This window comes from Ailuropoda melanoleuca, chromosome 11, assembly GCF_002007445.2.
Source record: "Ailuropoda melanoleuca isolate Jingjing chromosome 11, ASM200744v2, whole genome shotgun sequence".
NCBI lineage: Eukaryota > Metazoa > Chordata > Mammalia > Carnivora > Ursidae > Ailuropoda > Ailuropoda melanoleuca.
In genome coordinates, this window is record NC_048228.1 from 80,490,355 (window position 1) to 80,509,434 (window position 19,080).

At 41.9% G+C, this 19,080-nt stretch overlaps 1 protein-coding gene across 2 annotated transcripts in view; it reads right to left on the reverse strand.

The window, feature by feature from the left end:
• The window catches only part of NWD2 (NACHT and WD repeat domain containing 2), a 178,100-nt gene that overhangs the window by 101,785 nt on the left and 57,235 nt on the right, over window positions 1–19,080 (reverse strand). For both annotated transcript variants that reach the window (XM_034671973.1, XM_034671972.1), the window contains exon 2: window positions 8,783–8,871. Coding sequence is in view for 1 of the 2 variants with exons in the window: in XM_034671972.1 (XP_034527863.1) it covers window positions 8,783–8,871 (89 nt within the window). In the remaining variant the exon portion in view is untranslated. The remainder of the gene's footprint in view (window positions 1–8,782; window positions 8,872–19,080) is intronic.

A 19,080-nucleotide genomic window follows, 5' to 3' on the forward strand; every position in this document is an offset into this window, starting at 1 on the left:
AGCAGCACTCCGGTCACCACTGTTCACGACTCCAGGAAGGCAGGGACTAGGCTGGTTTCAATACTGGGGGCTCCACAGCGCCCAAACTCTGCCTAGTGCAGAGCAGAGGCTCAGTAAATGTGGATCAATAAATGAGGCCCATGGGACCAGTCACCTAAATCTGGCCCCGAGGACTTGGGGGTAGGCATCAGCGAGGAAATCTGGACTTGAAGGTTAATGTGTAGGAGACTTCTTCGGAGAAGGGACTTCTACATAAACAGCCCCGCAAAGACAGAAACGAGACAGCCTGTCCAAACGGAGATGATGAAGTCGTGACATCGTAACCGTGGAAGCCAAAGAAAGCAAAGGTCAAGCATAAGCAGCACTTTGTTCCACAAGTAAGAAAACCGAGCTGCAGTTACTGTTTCAGCGGATCATAACTAATTATTGACAAAGTAGATCTCTTAAATGACTGCTCCTTCTACTGTGCAGTCTTGTTAAAGGTCTCCTCTCCCAGCTACGAGAAATAATAAAAAAAATGAGGATGGGAAGAAAGAGCTACCTTGTGTTAAGAATCTGAGAAAGGTTTCACACTGATTGTACCCAACTGGGACACTGAAATGTCACCTGCAAATGAGGATCTCTCATTCTGCTTACTGAAGGACTAATCTTGGGTGATTTCCAGCATTGGGGTAATCAGCCAGCCACAATTTAGCAGAATGAAATGTTCAGCAAAGTAGAGCTCCTCCAGTGAATTCTGGAGCTCCCCACAGTGCCAGTGCTCTATATTTAGGAGAAATGTTAGGAAGCAGATTGTCTGGGCACACAAGTAAAGGAGGAACAATAACACTGTCTTGGGAAGTCAGGTGTGAGAATTCCAGGAGAGCCCTCCCATGCTGCAGACACGGCGGACCAACGCTTACAATTACACTGGAGCAACGAAGGTCAATGAGGACATCCTGCTTTCCTTCCCTTTCTCATCTCTATCAATCTTCCTTCCCCCTTTCCACCAACTGGCTCCTGGATGGAAGAAGGGTGATGTCACACGCTTACAGCACTGCCACAGAATATCAACTCGGTAAGACCTGCCCGGGCACTGACGGACGGAACTGAAATGTGAAGTGAGCGAGACAAATGGAAGTGCTGGCCTGAGCGAAACAAGGTTTGATTCAATGAGAGGACACGCAGCTCGCTTTAGAAAGAAGCACCCATTTGATTAACAGGAAATGGAAAAGGGCGACGAGTTGACAATGTGGAGAACAGACCAAGGGCGTCACACGGCCTGTCAGTTATAAGGCCGATGATGTGTTCTGGCAACGCAGGAGGCAGCACACGTTCTGAGATTTGTGAGCACGCAGGCGTGAGAGGGAGATGGGGCTCAACAGAGTTAGAGGGCTGTGGCGGAAGGGCAGTCAGTCGGCAGAGGCAACGTCGGATGGACCTTCGGTGTGACACCGAGCCACTGCTGAATTTAGTATCCATTCCCAGGGTGAAGCTCACAGGAGACTCAGGGAATTTCACTTAACCTGCAACTTGGATGCGCGGAGAGAATGTGGCTTCCTAAGTTTGTCTAAAACAAAATTTTGTGCCTCCTGTCCAAGTCTCCACCCTCTGGCTAGCAGGACAAAGTGAACATTCAGTTCTAACCCAGACGTCTAAACCTTAGTCTGCACGGATATTTTCAAGGACTTTATTAAGTGCTCATTCTCTCCTCAATCAAAATGCTGAGTCTCTCAAAAGACTTGGCTTCCCTGTTCCCCTGTTTCTTTTCCCTAAGATGGTCTCCAGATATCCTCAGGTCCTGAGGGGGAAAATGGAGCTCTTGGGCACAGTCCCCAGGTGATGCCCCCTGTCTGCCTGGTCGCTGGCATCATGGCTGAGCTTGGGGCAGTTGTCGCCCGTGGACTGGTCTTTCCCTCTCAGTTTGGTCAGAGCCTGGGTCGCTCTGCAGCCAAGCCAGGCCAACTGCCCCTGCTGGGGATGAGCCGCCCCAAGCCTTGGGCCCCGGTTCCATCCAGTTCATTCACCACGGGCCTTTTTCTGCAGCCACCTCTCCTGGTCATGGAGACTAGCGCTGGCTCTTAACTCAGCATACGTGACACACGATAATTGAGGGAGCTTAGGAAAGTTAAACTTCATGGTTGCTTGCTGCCATGGCCATGCTGCGGCCATGCCCAGGTCTGCTGGCAGGGGTGGGGTGTGTTGGGTGGTGATGATTATATGGCCACCTCTTTCTGGAGTCCTAAGTAGACAACAGAGGCAACATGCCCTTAGTGCTACCTATCCACCCAGTTCTTTTCACTCATCTAACCCACAGCCCCTTTTCTGAAGCAGAACTCAGAGTAAGATAAGGAAAAGTGTACCCACTGACTGTGCCTTTCTCTCTCCTTCTACCATCCTCCCAGAGACTACATGGGCTAGGTTCTGGCTCTGCCTTATGGACAAACGGGGCCCTTTTCTCTGTATTATCGACCTCCAGGCTCAGAGCCCTACAGCACTGGTGGATGTGCTAAGGAAACGATTAAAAGAATTTAGTGGAATCTTCTCTCAAGCCAACAGCCTGACCTTTAAGTTTTTGTCTTTCTTGTATGTGACATAATAGTTCCTAAATATTCTCCCCATTTATATTGCTTCTGCACCAGATGCTATGCACCCCTCAGACAGATAGATGCCTTTGGTCAGAGGTCTTCTGCTGGACTCAGAAAGGCAAAAGAAAAATGCACATAAATAATTTCATTACACTAGGTTCTTCATCAGGAGAAAAGACTTAAAAAGGTGAGAGGCGGTGACAAATTAACAGTGGCTGAGTGTCTTCCATGGGCCAGGCGCTTTGTGTGACCTCATGACCTCTAGTAATGATCCTGGAAGATAAACAGTATCCCATTCATTTTACAGAAGGGTCAACTGTGTCAAAGAAATCAAGCAATTGGCCCAGAGTCACAGAACCGGTAATTTGCAAACCTAGCATTTGAATCCTAGTCTAACAGAAAAACACACACTGTTTCCACTAACTCCCATAAAAGGCATAATGTGCTGTATTTGATTGAATTGCAAACATCAGTTGCAGGCTCTTCCAATCCTGTATGTTCCACTAAAAAAAGAAATGCACTGTCAATTACACCACGACACACCATTTATTTGTAAGATGAATTCTATTTCTGACAAGGAAAAATGTGAAAAAGAATACGTCTAAGAATGAATTAAATCTGGTAAATACTGCTTAAGGCAGAGGATCTGAGCATCTGTATAGTCTGGCCCAGAAGACAAAACACCCAGGATAGGGAAATATCAGGAAAAGGTTGCCCTAGTCATTCAGCTATTAAGAAACGGAAGGCTGAGTAAAGACAGAGCCTTGTGAAATGGGAAGAAAAGGTGAACTTCTAAGAAACACCGTGGCAGGTGAAATCAACAGGAACGGGTAGTTTGTAGATTGTAAAGGCTGAAGAATGCACTAGAAGCCAAGACTGTGAAGTCTGGAAGATGGGAAAATGGTAACAATTGAGAAACTGGAAAAAGGGAGAAGGATGGTTTCCATTTCAGATACGTTAATATTCCAAAAACCAGAGAATTCTCTTCCCGTAATCTGGAGGGGAGAGGGGCAGAGATGCGGACATGGGGATCGCTCACAGGCACCAGCTCAAGGACGAGACAGCACTCTCACTGGGGGTCTGAGGATGGCGTGACTGGATGTTAAAGGTGAAGGACAAGCAACAGGTTTATGAACGCTGGTGACAAAGATGAAATGATAAATACATGCCACTAAAGAAGCCGGGTATCCGAGGGTATTCTCAGGAAATGACACAAAGTTGAATGGCTGGACTCAAACGAAAGTCACTGTCAGAACGGATGTGTCCTAAGTGCCCAGATGAGTCAAGCGCCCCCTTTAGAGGTTCCTGCCCTAACTGGGTTTACTCTTGAGTCAGATTACCAGTGGGGGCTGGGTGGGGTGGATTTATAAGAGTTCACAGAATAGAAGTGGGGGGATATCTGGAAACTGGAAAAGACTTTTTGAGAAAGCTAGGCCTTGAGCTGGATTTTGAGGTTGGGGGAGGGGTGGGGAAGCGAAAGGATTTTTTTTTTTTTAAGATTTTATTTATTTGAGAGGAGAGAGAGAGAGAGAGCATGTATGCATGCACATGAGTGGGGAGAGGGGCAGAGAGAGAAGGAGAAACAGACTCCCTACTGAACAGGAAGCCCGACACGGGGCTCGGTCCCAGGACCCTGAGATCATGATCTGAACCGAAGGCAGATGCTTAACTGACCAAGCCAGCCAGGTGCTCTGAGAAACGGTATTTCTGATAAGTCAAGAATGAGCAATCCACAATATGTGCTTTGAGAGGACAGGCTTGGAGCGCATGTTAGTGTTGGAGAGAATGGGAGATGAACTTGGAGAGACAGAGGGACTCCTGTAGGCAGCAGGGAGCTATTAAGAGCTTTTAAGCAAAGGAACTGACAACATGACCTTTATTTCAAGATTGCTCTGGTGGTAATGTAGAGAAAAACTCAGGCAGGGTGATGGTGTAGGCAGTTCTGCTTAAAACGCTTTTACTAAACCCCACTAAATGTTAAACACTTTCAGGCCCTGGGGACTTACAAGTAAGTGAGAACTAGTCTCTTCCTCAACAACTTGTAACCCATTGGCAGGAAGTGGGGAACGAGCTGAGTAAGGATGCTTTTCATTTATCCAGTCTTTGAAGCGATGAGGGTTAGACCAGAGCCCCGGCGTCGGGAATGAAGCAGAAACCTCAGAGAGCAGGAGCGGATGGCACCGTGGGTGGAATTACAAGTCCTTTATTCACTGTGGCCTGCACTGCCTGCTTTTTGCTCCAATCTGTCTGTATTTTCCCCATCTGATTCCCCTCGTTCTCCTTTCTGTCCTCTTCTCTGGAAGAGAAGGGCATTAACTGAACACTGGCAAGTCAAATACTGTATTACTTAAAACTTTTCTTTTTCTGAAGCCATGTGTGCTCTCTGCTCTGAGTGAGCTTGACGTTCCTTCCATTCAGTTGTTTCCATCTCTGAGCAACCACCGATCTGTGTGTATGACACATAGAATCACCCGGAGTTCATAATCAGAGGGTCTGATTAGCTTTTTCATTAAATATCTTCGTTTAAATGGAAAAATTAAGGAAATGCTAGAGAACAGCCTGCCCAACGGGCATACAGAGAGACAAAACTAGAAGGCCTGTGTCAAACATCACTGCATATTCTACCAACTCGATAATATTCAACTCAGTGGCCCATAAGGTGCCAGACACTGGGATACATCGAGGAAGACACAATTCCAGTCCTGAGAACTTTGAGACCTTAGAGACAGGTGATGAAAACTTCACCTCACCAGCTGTCTCATTCTCTCCATCGCTGGCTCTAGGCCATGCCATGATCACTTCTTAACTGCGCTACCCTCTTGCTTCTACCACTCCCTCCACCCCCATTCCAGTCTCTTCACAGAGCCTGAGTGACTCTCTGGAACCAAGTCCTATAATGTCCCCCTTTCCCTTCTTAGTACAATTCTAACTCCTTAATCTTGGCCTATAAGGTCCCATGTAATCTGAATCTGATGTCCTCTCCTGCAATTATTTCTCTTACTCTACTCCACCCACACTTGGCTTCTTTACCAGTTCCTAGAATATTCTAAACATGCTCCCACCTCGGACCCTTCTCCTGGTTGCCTATGCCTGGATTTCTCCTATCAAGGCATCTGTGTGATTTGCTCCATCACTTTCTACAGATCTCTGTTTAAAGGCTGCCCTATCACTGAGCCCTTCTCTGACTACCTGGCATTCCCTAATCCCCTTACCCTGTCTTACTTTTCCTAAAAGCATTTACTCAATAAAATGCACCTATCACCCCTGGGGATTTATCGTTTATTGTCTGCCTCTCCAAACAATATTGGAAGCTCCACAGGATGACGGTCTGATTGGTTTGTTTTTGTATTCCCAGCACTTGGGATGTTGCCTGGCATGTGCTCAATGGTCAACGAATACTTCTTGAACAAACTGGATGCATGACTGAGAGTTATGCCTAGGATTATAGGGGAGCAAAAAGGAGGGGACATGGCATATCCTAGGAGGAACCGGGGGCTCACAGACCGCTTTCTTAGGCAAGTAATGTTTGGGCTGAGACTTCATTCATTCATATGCTCAGAAAGGCATTCACTTGTTCGACATACTCCCGTAGAGTTTTGGCATGTGTCAGGCCCTATTCCAGGTCTAGGAATGTAGCTGTCATGAAGGCAGACACGTCCCTGTTCCTGTGAAACTTACAATCTAGTGGGACAGAGACAGTAAGCAAGCCAATAGATGAAAAAGGTAACATATCCGAAATTGACAGATGCTATGCAGATAACTAAAAGTGGGTGATGGGAAAGAAATCCCCTTGGTGGTTCCTTTAGACTGGGTCACGAGGGAAGCATCTCTAGGAAGTGACATTTTCATGGAGACCTGGAGAGCAGTAAGAAAGCTCCCCTGTGAAGATGACGGAGTGAACATTCCTACAGAGAGAGTACAGCCAGGGACAAACCCTTAAATGAGAAAGGGCTTGAAGTGTTTATAAGGAACCACATGGAGAGCTTGTAGCTACAGGGCTGCAGCCAGGAGGAGAGGGGCCTGACTTAGGATCTACAGGAAGAGTCTGAAGAATGAGCAGGACTTCGGAGCTGGCAGGGGAAGCAGCGGGTTACAGAGCATCGTGGGTGGAGAAGGCGGCATAAACAAAGGCAAGGAGGCTTAAGAGAGATTGCTGTATGTTTGGGTAACTCTAGGAAATTCATTTCTCTGGGTTCAATGCACAGCCAAAGATGGAATCCAGAGTTCTATACAGGTAAACTGTTTTTTTTTTTTTTCATGAAGCTTCTAGCATCATATTTTGCTGCAGTTGAGAAAGGAGAACTGTCTCACTACAAGATGTAACTTCAGAGAGATCTATAATCAACCAACTAGAAGAGACTATACTAAAAAGTATATTCTTAGAAGATTCAAGTATCATATATTTGAGCTCCTGTTAAGCTCAGAAGATGGGAAGCAAATGCAACCCTGCATATTTTTATTCCAAACACAACCTTAGATCCGAAGCGGTCACCACTCCCATTTCAGACAGCGACTGAGGGAGTCACCGTGGAAAGCTGGGGGTTCCGTCCCAGCTTTTCTTTGCCTGATGCGGTTTCCACTGCTGCCCAGTATCTCAATGACTCCTTCAATGCAACTGCCTAGAATGATCCTTGCTGTCAATTTATACCATGGACCTTGCCTTCTACAGCTTTCCTCTGGATTTATCGGTCTTTTCCCAGGCCTACTTATAATTTAGAAAATATATTTTTTCTTTATTTTCCTCTCAGCTAATCTGAATACCATGTTTTATGCAGGCTGGTCTGTGGCTCAACAAATTCCTCCCTCTACTAAAAAAAAAAAAAAAGATGCATAACCAAACAAACTCAAAGATGGGATTAACATGCTTCGACACATCTCTTTCTCCATAGTAATTGAGTCTCCAAGGAGTGTCTAAGTCTTCGGGAATCTTGACAGATCAGAATTTTTGTAACAGTTGAGACCCTGTTATCAGCAGAACCAGGCTCCTCAGAGAAGGCAGTGCTGAATTTGCAACAAGGAATTTAATTTAGGTTCACCATTTATCTAGCAAATGGTGACTTAGGAGTAACTTTTCAATATGTGTGGCATAATCACCTGCTGACTGACAGCAGGCATGGAGATCAAAGCCATTTTGAGACCAACGATTTATGCATCACACAAGAAAGCATCATGAAGTATACGAAGATAAAATATGCAGGAGGAAATAAATGAAGGGGGGAATTTTCTCCCACTAAGAAAGATGCATTTTGCACTCTTATACCATAAATCTCTGATTAGATATCCCTCACCTACCAATGGAAAGCCCCAGAGAGTTAAGATGTCCGTTGTGAATGAGGTTGAAAACTTCTGACTAAATAATACTATCTGTTCCAGGAGCGATTAACTTTTTAACTCTGGGGATGTTTAAGATATGCTCACTGTTTTCTAGTACTTTTCTATTAGGTGGCAAAATCAGCGGTGTCTACAAATGCCAGGATGTTCATGAACTTCAGCAATGACACGCACAGTTATCGTCTCTTGAAAGGCTGATTTTTTGGGGTGGGGTGGGGTAAATGGCAAATCCCTGACATAGGAAAAGAGACATTCTACAATGTGAACAAAAACTAAAAGGCAAGTTAGAAAGGAAGGGCTGGCCAGGCTGCTAAAAGAACACACCTGAGAAAGCTGGTCCCATTTTTAGGTGCAAACCATTTCTAGAGACCACAGCCTAGGGGCACGAGCTCAGCGACCTTCACCTTCCTGAGAACAAGAGATCACCGAGAAGCAAATAAACCTGGTTAGAAGGAGAAGATGAGCCAATACCAGGCAGGGGCCAAGAAACAACATAAAAGTGCATAGCACCAAAAATGACTAATTTTTTTCTTAAGAATTTATTTATTTGAGAGAGAGAGAGAGAGAGCAGAAGGAGGGGTGCAGGGAGGCAGAGAGAAGCAGACTCCCTACTCAGCAGCGAGCCCGATGCCAGGCTTGATCTTAGGAGCCTGGAGTCATGACCTGAGCCGAAGGCAGACGCTTAACTGACTGAGCCACCCAGTTACCCTCAAAAATGACTAAATATTTTATTTCCATTTCCCAGTGTTTCTTTTTACCCATGCTTAAAGAAATAAAAAATTTTCAGAGCTTAAAATGTGTTTTATAACACTGAAGTTGTGACAATAAGCAAGCACAAACATTATTCAGCTGCCATAATTAAAAATGAAATTAATATCAATTACCTGAAATTCTAATCCATAGTTTTCTCTGCAGAATTCTCTCAATTTAGGATACACATTTTCTCTTAGTGCCTGTCTTTCTGCTCCCGTGTCTGTGATAGAAAAACAAACACATAGAAAGGGAGTTATGTCCACACATAGGTATTTCTGGGGGAAAAAATGTAAGTTTACAAATTAATATTAACATTAAGATAATCCAGTTGGGTGCCGACTGTGAAATGAAGGGATATCTGACTACCAGGGGAGGAGACCTGCTCCTAGCAAAGCAAGGGGAGCAGAGACCCCTCTCCCAGACGTGCGTTAAGAACCTGCAGGATGGATGGGGAGCCCCACCGGTCGTTCCGTGTGTGTTGGCAGAGCTGGGAATTCACGTTTGAGCCTTTGTGCTCACACGGACGCTCACATGAATCTCGTAAGTAGCTGGACCATGCTGTCTTTGGAAGAGGCAGCAGAAAAAACCATAGGGCTATCGGCTATCAGGTGTTTTAGCCCCATTACATGTAAAAGTTACAAAATCACACACATATCACACATGCACATTAATTTAGTTACTGATTCCAAATACTATCCAATCTCTATCACCATTTCTATAGTATTTAGAAATAATTTGACTTCTACAAATTCAGTACAGTATCCATGCAACCAGTACAATAGTTAGGAAAGACAAATTGTGGGAGCCAACTTCCAAGCTAGTAGATCCCACACCTGGTAGATTTGACTGGCCAGCAGTTTAGCAGACTAAATCCTGCCACCTTGGGCATAGGGACTGCCTGTTGTAGCCGAGAGGGTAATTGTTTCCCGTATGTTACACCACGTAAAAAATTCAATAAGCATTTTTAACTATTCATGTCCTTAATAAAAACATACAAAAAGAAACAGAGAACCCGAAACCAGAAGAACCACAGAACACGTATTTAATGTTGATTGTTTTGCACAGGAAGGGACTTCTGAAGCCCTCTGTGCTGGGGGATGCGTGCAGCAAAGAGAGGCTGTTCCTTGCCCAGGTAACTTCAGTGAAAGAGGAGGACAGCGATTTTAAAAATCAGGTTAATGTCTTATCTCATGAAAAATACCATTTGCTAAATGGACTTCAATCCCAGCCGTAACTACGAAATATTTGCATACCACATTTATAAGTAAAAACCAGTTTCAAAAACTTTCCTTATTATTCTCAAGTTCATCTGTCCGTGCAAATCCAACCATATGCCGCGCTGACCTACTCTACTTTCCTACTGTTCTCAAGACTGTTTTGAGACGGAAATAACCAATCTCAAGAGTCTGAAATGCAGCAGCAGGCTGACAGAGTGGCAGAAACCAGTGTTTATAGGGAAACCAAAGACTCAATACAAGCTTCTAGATTACCCCATGGTCCAAATGGATAGGGTCTTTTCTAGCCATAGATCCAACATGGACCCGAAGTCCAAAGCAGGAGCACTGAACAGAGGAGTGGTGCATTTGAGCAGCGCACCATGTGTTGTCATGGCCCGGGGGAGGCAGTCTACTCAGTCTTGACCCCATCTATATAATCTCAGGATCTGTGGCTCATCCTCCATCCCATTTTAAGGGCTGAAAATATTAACTTCACAGTAAAGCTGATTAATATTCAATCGATCTCTCTAGAAGGCTACAGGAGTTTAAGACAAATAACAGAAGTCACTTTAAAAATAAAAAAAATACTACCAGATGTGAAAGTTGGGAATAATATGCATAATATAATAAATGTGATTATATTATTATATAATTAAACAGGATTAAGATATGCTAAAATAGTATCAAAATAACACATGAACAATTTTTTTATTTCTTAAAAATGTGAATTGTAACTCATTACTAGGTATTGCCATCCTAATGTGGCCGAGTATGATGATAAGATAGAAATATAGTCTAATATTTAGTAAGTGCTTACTATAGTCATGTACTAAGTATTTCTATGTGTATTTTCTTAGTCACTTCTGACAACTCTATGAATAGGTAAAATTACATTTAAAAAAAATATTTTATTTACAGAGAGAGCGGGCAAGCTGAGTGAGGAGCAGCGGGAGAGGGAGAGAATCTCAAGCAGATTCTGTGCTGAGTGCAGAGCCTGACACGGGGCTTAATCCCATGACCCTGAGATCATGACCCAAGCTGAAATCAAAAGTCAGACTCTTAATTGACCGAGGCACCCAGGTGCCCCACTACTCCATTGTTTTTCTAAGAGGAAACTGATACACAGAGGGGTTAAGAGACTTGCCCGAAGTTATATGACCCCTAAATTGGAGAAACTGGACTTGAATCTAGAGAGCCATTTGAATCTAGAGTACTCCATAGTTTAACCACAGGAAAACTGCAACGGTGCAAAGAATCAATCTTTGAAAACAACGCATAGGATAACTTCACGGAATACTTAAGGGATGCTGAACTCACCTCTCAATCTGGACTCTACCTCCCTGTTCCCATTCTTACCCCCCTTTAATCCATTCTCCACGGAGAAGCCAGACTGATCTTTTACAAATGCAAATCAGATCACAGAAAAAACCCTCCAGCAGCTCTGCATGGCACTTGGAATGAAATCCACACTCCTTATCTGTAATGTTCTCCCTCTCCCAAAGTGATCTCTTACCACTACTTACGTTACATGCCTACTCATGGCCTTCACTCTAGCTAGGACTTCCACCTGTAATGCTTGTGATCATCTCATGGCATCTCCTGTCATTCAGGTGTCAGCTTTAGGGCCAACTCCTCAGAGACACCTCTTGGAGCCCTCCATCTACAGAACGGACTCTGTCCCATTGCCTTTCAAATCCTTTGCACATTACTCATCACTACTGTTGCTGTTCATTTACTATCGGTCTCCCCCACTACAACGTGAGCTCAAAAAGGGTCACAACTTTCTTCTGTCTCATTTACTGCTATATTCCCAGGGATCAGAGTCGTGCTCAATTAAGAAATGAGTGAATGAAAAAACCCCACACATGCACCAGTGACCAAAGTGAGCTGACAGGCAATGCTTCCCTGTAATTACCTCCAGAAACAGAAGGCCTTGCTACATTACAATCTGTCCTTGGATGGATACAGAATCAAGACTATGGGAAATTCTGGGAAATAAACGTTGAGGTTTAGAAAGATGGTTTCATGAAGTAAGTGAATGAAAACTGAAATACTGATTTCTTTTTTGGTTTCTGTGTTTCTGGCAGAACACTAACACCTTTTACCCAGTTATGTTGAACCTTCCCAAAGTGTGAAGGAAGCGTATGCACATATCTGACAATTACTTACACTACAAAAATGACTCAGATTTTCCTGTATTTGTATTAATATGGGATGACTGGCTCTGAAAATGGAAAAGTAATTAAGATAGAATGGATTAATTATAATGGGTGACAGATAAGCTGGCTTAATTATATTAAAAAATCTGATTCATACTAACAGCAAATCCGGATGGTTGGCAATTAAATAACATCAGAATGTCATAAACAGGAAAAACTAAGTTACAGAATGTCACACATAAAAAGGGACCTCTTACAAAAGTGTAGATCAGAGACAAGGTATGTCATCATTGACTCTTTCTACACAGTCATCACATCCATTTGTATCTGCCCAGTTCCTTATCCCTTCGAGAAGATGCATTAACACTTGGGCAGCACTATTGGGTTTTTAAGGAGTTGCGTTCTAAATAATTCCTCAATGATTTTAGAGTTAATGACTACTCTCTATGCAGTGTCTGAATTACTCACAGGAAGAGCCTTAGTAGAGGGAGCATTTTTTTTTTTTTAAATTCAATTAGCCAACATATAATGCAATATTAGTTTCTGATGTAGTGTTCAATGATTCATTAGTTGCATGTAACACCCAGGGCTCATAACATCACGTGCCCTAATGCCATCACCTAGTTGCCCCCCCCCACCTCCCCTTCTGCAACCCTCAGTTTGTTTCCCAGAGTCAAGAGTCTGTCATGGTTTATCTCCCTCTCTGATTTCTTCCCATTCGGTCCCCCCTTCCCCTATGATCCTCTGTGCTATCTCTTATGTTCCACATATGAGTGAAACCATATGATAACTGTCTTTCTCTGACTGCCTTATTTGCTCAGCATAATACCCTCCAGTTCCATCCACGGCCATGTAAATGCTAAGTATTCATCCTTTCTGATGGCTGAGTAACATTGCATTTTACATATGAACCACATCTTCTTTATCCATTCATTGAAGGACATCTTGCCTCCTTCCACAGTTTGGCTATTGTGAACACTGCTGCTATGAGCATTGGGGTGCAGGTGCCCCTTCAGATCACTACATCTGTATCTTTGGGGTAAATTCCCAGTAGTGCAATTGCTAGGTTGTAGGGTAGCTCTATTTTTAACTTCTTGAGGGACTGCCATACTGTTTTCCAGAGTGGCTGTACCGGCTTGCACTCCCACCAACAGTGTAAGAGGGTTCTGAGGGAGAATTCTTAATACCATTATCCCACTTCACGAAGGCTTTAGATTAATTCCAAATTTTTATTAAAAGTGCTAAAATGACCATGCTGCACTGGGACTTCTTACTGCCCCTGCCTCACTGAAACTTAAGGCCAGGGGCATGAGATTAAGTCACTTGCCTCTAGGCAGCTCAGAAAACTCATTTAGACCCAGCACACATCCTCTGCTACAATTGCTGTTCCAGCCGGTTCTCCTAGGTTTCTGTACATTTGCTCCTGCCTGGCTTCTCCCTCTTCATTCACCTGGCCTGTTAGCCAATGATTCATCTGGATATCCTATCTGGTTTTTGTTGTTTCTGTTTGGGTTGATTTCTTGTTTGGCGGCTTCCCAGAGGCTGTCTCCTCTTCACACCTTCTAGGCCCTCTGTGCCCAACCAGCCACACGGACCCTTCCTTACATCAATATCACCAAATCCTGTCAATTTTATCACGAACTTCTTTTGAATTTGCCCACTCTCTAGTTTTGCACTCACCATCTCTCAACCCGGAAGGTCCAAAAGTCTATTTGACTGACCTGTTATATGTCCTTCCTCAATGCAGTCTTATACTCCACAGAGCTGCTGGAGGGAAATCCAAGACAAAATAAAAGCAGTAACTAATCTGATCAATAAAGGACTTAGCTGGCATCTGGTGGCCCAGAAGATAAGGACCAGAGTGTTCCACAGATGTAAATGTGTTTTCTAGCGAAGTTCCATCTTCTACTGCTCTCTGCCATACACCCTCCTGGGCACTTTTTCAGATGTTACTGGAACCCAAACCTTGTCCTTACACATACTGCTTTCCATGCTCAGAATGCCCTACTTACAGCATCCCTTTGCTTGGCAGATGTCAACCCTGATGAGCCCCAATCAAAAGTAACACACTTAGTGAAATCTTACTAGTCAGAGACAAGCATGCTCTCTCCAGCTCATCCCACAGTACTGTGCTCACCTCTGTATAACATCATCTATTATACTTATAATTTTTAGTTTGTCTCCCCCCATTAGACTTATGAATTCATGAAATTCAGGGACTTTCTCATTCATCTTTACATCACGGAAATTAAAGCAGACCCCAACACATAGTCAACAAATGAATGAGCAAATAGATGCTATTTATAATTAAAACATTAATTAAAGCCAGCTAAAGAATTTGTCTCCACAAAGCTAACACAAATCAAAATACAATGTCATTTTCAAGTAGTAATTGACAATGTTGACAGCATTAATTGCCATGTGTGAATCTGGGGCAATGTTATAAAATACATGACAGAATTTGGTATGGTGGGGAATTCATTAGATCCTCTTCCCAATAAGCAATAATAAAATTCAACAAAATTGTCAAAGTAAGCATTTTAATTCTCTGTAAATCAACCAAAGACCAAAGGCATAAAGCAAATTGAGTAGTGATTGTTCATGAAAAACAACTGAACTCTGCGTAAGCACATGAGAGTCTATAGCATTCTTCTACCCCTTTAACCTCCACACTCCTTTCTCATGTCAGGGAAGGCTGGCCAAGTTGTGAACATCAGAGAGGACTTGCTTGATTTGAAGCTAAGCATGGGAACACTCCATGCCCAGCAGTGTTGTTAGTAGCAGCTGTGGTCTCAGAAGGCAACCAATGTGGGGTAGTCCAGCAGCTCAGCCAGCCTACAGCTTCATCCAAATTTAAAAAGGAGATAAAGGAAATAAAGTTATGGAGGGCCTTGTTAAGCTCTCTGCAAATTTCTGACTGATGGCAAGGCTACCCACAAACACAAGAGAGACTGAAAGGTATCCATGTATCCGTGGCTGACTTTGAGTCTGTGTATGTGGGGAGTGGAAACATGAGATGATCCAGTGGAAAGTAAAAGTTGGGACAGACGTAAACACTGGCTAAACTTTGCATGTGTTCCCCAACCCACACAGGCAACTGGCAGGGAAGAGAAGCCCTACAGGCTTGAGGCACTTGAGAAGAAACTCTTGACAAATCATTGACTGACACTGGTCTATGCAGAAAAGTTGGTGACCCCTGGGAAACCAAGACTATCACCGTCATCATCACTGTCACCATCACCATCAAATAACTGGGGAGAGACATCAGCAGCCTGCACTGTGGGGAACAGATTCCATAAATTCAGTCCAGGCAAGTTACTAAACAAACCAAAAAAATGCAAACAAATTTTTAAAAAGCACTCGAAGGTAAAAATCAGAATCTAGATTTGTTACAATGTATTACTTAAAATGTCCACTTTTCAACAAAAAATGTTAATATATATATAAAGAAAAAAAATGTGACACCTATTGAGGAGAAATAAGTAGTCAATAGAAATTCTTTCTGAGTGGGTTCCTATGTGAGATTTAGTTGACAAAAACAACCTCAAAACAGCTATTATAAATACATATTCAAGAGAGTTCAGATAGCCATGTTTAAAGAACAAAGAACAGAAACCTGTGGGACAACATCAAATGTAGTGGTATGTAGGTAAAGGGAGTCTCAGAAGGACCAGGAGTGAGAGAAAGGAGGAAAATAATTTTGAGGAAATAATTGTTCAAATGCCCCAAATTTAATGGAAAACATTAATCTACACATCCTTCAAAGAACCCAAATTGGATAATGACTAGGAGATCCCAGCAAGACACCAAGCAAATGGTTGAAACCAAAGATAAAGAGAAAATTTTGAAAGTAGCAAGAAAAAAATGACTCACCGCACACAGGAAAACAATACAATTAAGGGCTGACATCTCGTGAGAAGGCATGGAATCCAGAAGGCAATGGAACAACATACTCAAATACTGGGGGGAAAAATGTCAACCAAGAATTCTATATTCAACAAAATTATGTAAAAAAAAAAAAAAAGGACCTGGAGGACAGGATATTAAGTGAAATAAATCAGGCACAGAAAGACAATTACTACAGAATTTCACTTACAGGTAAAATCTAATACAGTCAAACTAATAGTAGCAGAGTGTAAAATGGTGGGTGCCAGGGGCTGAAGGGGGAACTGGGGAGGGAACCGGGAGGCGTTGGTCAAAGGGCATAAAGTTGCATTTTGGCAAGATGAGCAAGTTCTGGAGATCTAATGTATGGAGATGTGGATATAGTTAACAATACTGTATTGTAGGCTTTAAATTTGCCAAGAGGGTAGGTCTTAAGTATAATCACCACCAAAAAAAGGGGGGAAAATGTTAATTATGTGAGGTGACAAAATATTAATTGGCTTGATTATGGTGATTATTTCACAATGTATATCAAAACATCAAGTTGTTCACCTTAAATATACACAATTTATTCTTGTCAATTATACCTCAATAAAATTAAGAAAAGAGGGTGAAATAAGAACATTACTGAATTTAAAAAGATTAAGAAAAGCTGAGGCTAGCAGATGTACATTAAGAATTTACTAAAGAAATCCCTTCAAACTGAAAAGAAATAACATCAGACGCTAACAAATCTATACAAAGAATGAAAAGCAGTGGAAAAGGTAAATATGCAAGTACGTAAAAAAAGATTAATAATTATATAAATATATTTTTCTGTATTATTTTATACACTTTAAAAATTTTTTAATCATTTCATTTTTTTAAACCATGATAACTGTATTATTGAATCCCCATACCCTATTTCACCCATCCACCTTCCTTCTGGTGACCATCAGTTTAGTTTATTCTCTATAGTTAAGAGTCTGTTTCTTGGGGCGCCTGGGTAGCGCAGTCGTTAAAAGTCTGCCTTCGGCTCAGGGCGTGATCCCGGCGTTCGGGATCGAGCCCCACATCAGGCTCCTCTGCTGGGAGCCTGCTTCTTCCTCTCCCACTCCCCCTGCTTGTGTTCCCTCTCTCTGGCTGTCTCTCTGTCACATAAATAAATAAAATCTTAAAAAAAAAGTCTGTTTCTTGGTTTCTCTCTCTCTCTTCCTTTGCTTGTTTATTAAATTCCACATATGAATGAGATAATATAATGTTTGTCTTTCTCTGACTGACTTATTCTGCTTAGCATTACCCTCTCTAGCTCCATCTGTGTTGTTGCAAATGGTAAGATTCCATTCTTCTTTATGGGTGAATAATATTCCATTATATATGTATACACACACACACACACACACCCCACATATTCTTTATCCATTCATCAATTGATGAACACTTGGGTTGGTTCCATATTTTGGCTATTGTAAATAAAGCTGCACTAAACAGGAGTGCATGTATCCTTTTGAATTAGTGTTTTCCTGGTTTTTTGGGTAAATACCCAGTAGTGAGATTACTGGATTGTAAGGTAGTTCTATTTTTAATTATTTAAGGAACCTCCATACTGTTTTCCATAGTGGCTGTCCAACTTTGCATTTCCACCAACATTGCAAGAAGATTCCTTTTTTCCCATATCCTCGCTAACACTTGTTTCTTATGTTTTTGATTTTCGCCGTTCGGACTAGTGTGAAGTAGCAACTCACTGTGGTTTTGACTGCATTTCCCTGACGATCGGTGATGTTGAGCATCTTTTCATGTGCCTGTTGGGCATCTGGATGTCTTCTTTGGAAAAATATCTGTTCATGTCTTCTGCCCATTTTTAATTTTTATTTATTTATTTTTAAAAGGTTTTTATTTATTTGACAAGGAGAGGAACAGAAAGAGAGAGAGAGAGAGAGAGAGAGAGAGAGAGCACAAGCAGGGGGAACAGCAGAGGGTGAGGGAGAAGCAGACTTCCCACTGAAAGGTAGGGAGCCTGATGCAGGGTTCAATCCCAGGACCCTGGGACCATGACCTGAGCTGAAGGCAGATGCTTAACCAATTGAGCCACACAGGCACCCCTTCTTCCCATGTTTTAATTAAATTATTTGTTTTTTTGGGTATTGAGTTGTATCAGTTCTTTATATATTTTGGAAACTCTATCAGATATGTCATTAGCAAATATCTTCTATTTAGTAGGTTGCCTCTTTCATATATGTCTTTACAAAACATAAGACTATATAATAAGGCAATAATAGAACATTGCATTATTGGGTTTGAACAAACAAACACACATACCACATGGCAATAACAAAAAGGAGGAAGGAAAAAATGAAGCTATAGTGGTACAAAGTATTTATGGACTTATTAAGTTAGATTCATCTAAAGTATAATAAATTAACATAGATTTTGTAATCCCTAGAGCACAAAAAAAAAACCTAAATAAAAACAAAGCACAACAAAGGAATTAAAATGATACACTAAAATATTTAACAAAGAAGAGTAAAATGGGAACAGATGAAGAAAAATGACATGAGATATGTAGAAAACAAATAGCAAAAGATCTGAAATAAATCCAAGCATATCAACGATAACTTTAAATAAGAATAAACGCTCAAAAGACAGACTGGATAATGAAACCATATCCACTTATATACTATCTACAAGTGACACACCTTAGGTTTAAAAACTTCAATAGGATGAAAGTAAAAGGATAGAAAAAAAAATAACATGCAAAGAGTAACCAAAAGCAGACTAAATATATAATATCAGACAAAACAGATTTTAAGACAAGAAATAATGCTAGATAAAAAGAGCCGTGACATAACAATTTTAAATGTATACATACTCATAAACAGAGCCCTAAAATTTACGAAGCAAAAATGGACAGAAGTAAAAAGAGAAATAGACATTCTAACAGCTGTTGATTTTTATAGTGTATTCTCAAAAACTGATAAAATTACTAAACAGAAAATCAACAATGACATAGAAAACTTAAACAACACTATCAAATGACTTGACATTTGTAGAACTATCCACCGAAAGATAGCAAAACACACATTTTTTTCTAGGGCTCCCATGATAGGTCATATACTAAACCACCAACAGTCTTGTAAATTAAACAGTACTAAAATCCTAACAAGTATGATCTACAACCATAATAGAATT